The sequence below is a fragment of the Cyphomyrmex costatus genome, unplaced genomic scaffold (genome assembly GCF_001594065.2).
Source record: "Cyphomyrmex costatus isolate MS0001 unplaced genomic scaffold, Ccosl1.0 scaffold2130, whole genome shotgun sequence".
NCBI lineage: Eukaryota > Metazoa > Arthropoda > Insecta > Hymenoptera > Formicidae > Cyphomyrmex > Cyphomyrmex costatus.
Window position 1 is genome coordinate 789 of NW_017276182.1, and position 3,682 is coordinate 4,470.

Below are 3,682 nucleotides of genomic sequence, written 5' to 3' on the forward strand. Positions count from 1 at the left end.
CTTTTTGCTGTACTATGCGACGGAACTTAATGCTTTCTGCGTATTTGTTTTTTGTACGATCAAAATGATTAATAAGTGTCAAGCGTATTTCATCGTATGTTAAATCTTCTGGTTGACGCGGGCAGATTAGAAATTTTAGAGCGTTATTTAGTTCTGCGCCCATGTGTACACGTGCATAATTAGCGTATAGATCATTCGTAATCTTACTTAATTGAAGAGCCCAATCGAAACGTTTAAAATAATCTTGTACCGTTGTTCCTTCCGAAGTTCGGTATTCAGTCATTGAGAATGTCGGTATCTTTGTACGAATCAACGATGGTGTTTCCGTCGAATTCGTTGAATTACCTGCGGTTATGTTAGCTGCGGATGCTTGCAATGCACTAGTAAGCATGCTCGTCATCGCCTGTAAAAGCTCTTGCGGAATATCCATCCTTATACGATGTACGACTTCGTCCGTTCGAAACTTAACCTCAGTTTGTACTGCACGTGCTTTTCCGCGTTGTGAATGTTGCTTTCTTTCAACACTTCTGACACCACTTTTGTGTATGTGTGTGGGTTAAGCGTGTGAGGTTCGGTGAGGCAATGAGAAATATGATAATGTTAATGAGCACTTTATTCGGCACGGTTGTTGTGTGCGATATCGTTACAAGAAGTAGCGGGAACGGAAGGTACAGAAGTACGAGTTACGAACGATAGAGAGTGTGTTCGACGGAAGCTTGCTCGTGATTGGTCGAGATATAAAGCGCGTTTTACATAGGTGCGTTCGTGCGAAATAAGTAACTATTGCTAAACGAAATATTACGATTACGGTTTACAGAAAAACATATTCATACATAACAGTTACTACCAAGGCTTGGGAAACAAGCATTTCTGATATGGAAATTCCCACACTAAAATCACTGACTGATTTTCTTTCAAAATGTTCCATCGCGCTGAAGCAATTTCTAGCAAATCCTTAATCAATCAATCTGCAAAATCAAAGAATTCTTCGGTTTCTAATCTCGCGACTTCTAATTTATCTTGTCCTAAATGTAAGGAAAATCATCCGCTTTACTATTATGAAACGTTTCTCAAATTACCAGTAGAAAGCAGAATCGCCTTTGCAAAGAAGGTTCATTTATGTCTAAACTGTTTGAGATCTAATTCTCACCAAGCTAAAAATTGCACTTCAAGTTCTTGTCGCAAATGTAAAGGTCAACACAATACACTTTTACATTTGTCAAAGACAACAGACGCTAACGAGTCGTCTAATGCGAAAGCAGCTGTGACTTCCGATACAGAAACTTCTGCGAAGCCAGTTGCAACACAATGTTTATCTACTTATCAATCTCTAGGAATTATATTATCAACAGCTATTATTCATGTATTTGACTGTAATAATCACATCCATTCGTGTCGCGTATTGTTAGATAGCGGATCACAAATGAATTTCATTAAGCAGAGTCTTGCCGACAAATTGTGCCTCAATAAAAGGCAAATAGAGATATCTATTTCAGATGTAACTAATGCTAACATTCGAGCCAATCAAGCGACAGTCGTTCATATAAAGTCGCGGTTCAACAATTTTAGCGAGAGGATAGAATGCTTTGTTTTGCCAAAAATTACTCAACAATTGCCTCAAAAATTCATTTCCAAGCAGAATATAACTATACCAAATAATTTAAAGTTGGCCGATCCTGATGTTAATGTTCCCGCTGACATTGATATGCTAATCGGCGCTGAGATATTTTGGAGGCTCATTTGCCCAGGTCAAATTAAACCCTCTAGAAATCAACCAACACTGCAGAAAACTCTCTTGGGATGGATTTTATCTGGTCCGACATCAAGTATTCCTACTAACTCCAGTTCTTCAATCATCAGTTGTTTAGCTGTAACAGAAGACTTAAATCATGCTCTCAGTCGTTTCTGGGAATTGGATCATTCGATATCCGCTTCAACTCTTTCTCCAGAGCACCAATCTTGCGAGAATCTATTCAAGGACACTGTCAAACGCAACAGCGATGGACGCTTCGTGGTCCAGCTACCGATCATACCTAACAAGCTATCTGAACTCGGTGAATCAAAGGAAATAGCCACTCGCCGCTTCAAATGTTTAGAGAAACGCTTTGTTACCTCTCCTAAATTACATGCAGAATACAAAGGATTTATACAAGAATACATACAACTTGGTCATATGCGTGAGGTGACTCACATTACAGATAATGACAGCCAAACGTATTACCTATCGCATCATGCCGTATACAAAGAAACGAGTACCTCTACCAAACTAAGAGTGGTTTTTGATGGTTCTTGCAAAACAACCACTGGAATCTCGTTAAATGATGCATTATTGGTAGGCCCCACAATACAAGATGATCTGCTTTCAATATTAATAAGATTTCGTATGTTCAGATATGTCATGACTGCAGATGTGGCAAAGATGTACAGACAAGTTTTAATCGATCCGAATCAAACCTCTCTGCAACGCATTCTTTGGCGTGACTCTTCGGATCAACACATTCAAACATTCGAGCTTCTGACCGTCACGTACGGTACAGCATCTGCTGCTTTCCTAGCCATTAGATCGCTTAGGAAATTAGCTGAGGATAACTCTGAGAAGTATCCCGTTGGATCCAGGACAGTTTTAAACGACTTTTATGTTGATGACTTGGTCACCGGCGCTGACGATTTACAAGATGCTTCCTCCATCAAGATTCAGACAAGGCAATTGCTTCTTGAAGGTGGTTTCGAGCTGCGCAAATGGTTCTCTAATGTACCTGATCTTCAAGACGATCAACTTTCCAATCCTGAAAAGGAATTCGTACTATCATCCGACAAGGAATGCGAAACAAGGACACTGGTCTTGTGTGGAACTGTACCCATGATCACTACCAATTTTCTAGTATCTCCTGTCTACCACCTTTGGCTACGCCTACCAAAAGGCAAGTATTATCAAGAGTCGCTTTGGTTTTTGATCCCCTCGGACTTTTTGAACTTGCGACTGTCATTGCTAAAATCATTATTCAACAACACTGGCTTCTCAAGATTGGCTGGGATGAAGTCCTTCCCTTAGATTTAACCACTAAATGGAAACGCTACGAGCGTGAGTTGCCAATTTTGAGAGACATGACTATTCCACGACGCGCTATCGCGCTAAGTGAACATATCAACTTAGAGCTCCATGGCTTCTCTGACGCCAGTGAACGAGCTTATGGCGCGTGCATCTATTTACGTGCCACTGATGCTCACGGAAACATTTCAATTAGATTGCTCTGCTCTAAAAACCGTGTAGCTCCACTCAAGAGTCTATCAATTCCGCGCTTGGAATTATGCGCAGCCCTCTTGTTGGCTCAGATCACCGACAAGATTTTGAAACGTATTACTCACAAAATTACATCTATTTATCTGTGGACCGACTCCACCATAGTTTTAGCCTGGCTGCAATCATCTAGTCGTACATGGTCGACATTTGTCTCCAATCGTGTTGGCGATATCCAACAATTAACCACTATACAAGACTGGCATCATGTATCCAGTCAGGACAATCCAGCTGATCTCTTATCCAGAGGCATATCTCCGGTTGCATTGCCACATGCGCATCTTTGGTGGTCGGGGCCCTCTTGGCTGGAACTTGACAAGGGGCAATGGCCTCAATTTCCATTCACTATCAACAAACGAGATATACCTGAATACAAATCTTCTG

At 40.9% G+C, this 3,682-nt stretch overlaps 1 protein-coding gene across 1 annotated transcript; it reads left to right on the forward strand.

Annotated features, from left to right (window-relative positions):
• Positions 1-919: 919 nt before the first annotated feature.
• LOC108773540 (uncharacterized) lies at positions 920-3,052 on the forward strand. The gene has a single exon (XM_018539377.1). The coding sequence runs from the start codon at positions 920-922 to the stop codon at positions 3,050-3,052; it is 2,133 nt and encodes a 710-aa protein (XP_018394879.1).
• Positions 3,053-3,682: the final 630 nt, after the last annotated feature.

Coding starts and splice junctions, on each gene's coding strand:
- LOC108773540 (XM_018539377.1), top strand. CDS start 920: ATGTTCCATCGCGCTGAAGCAATTTCTAGCAAATCCTTAATCAATCAA.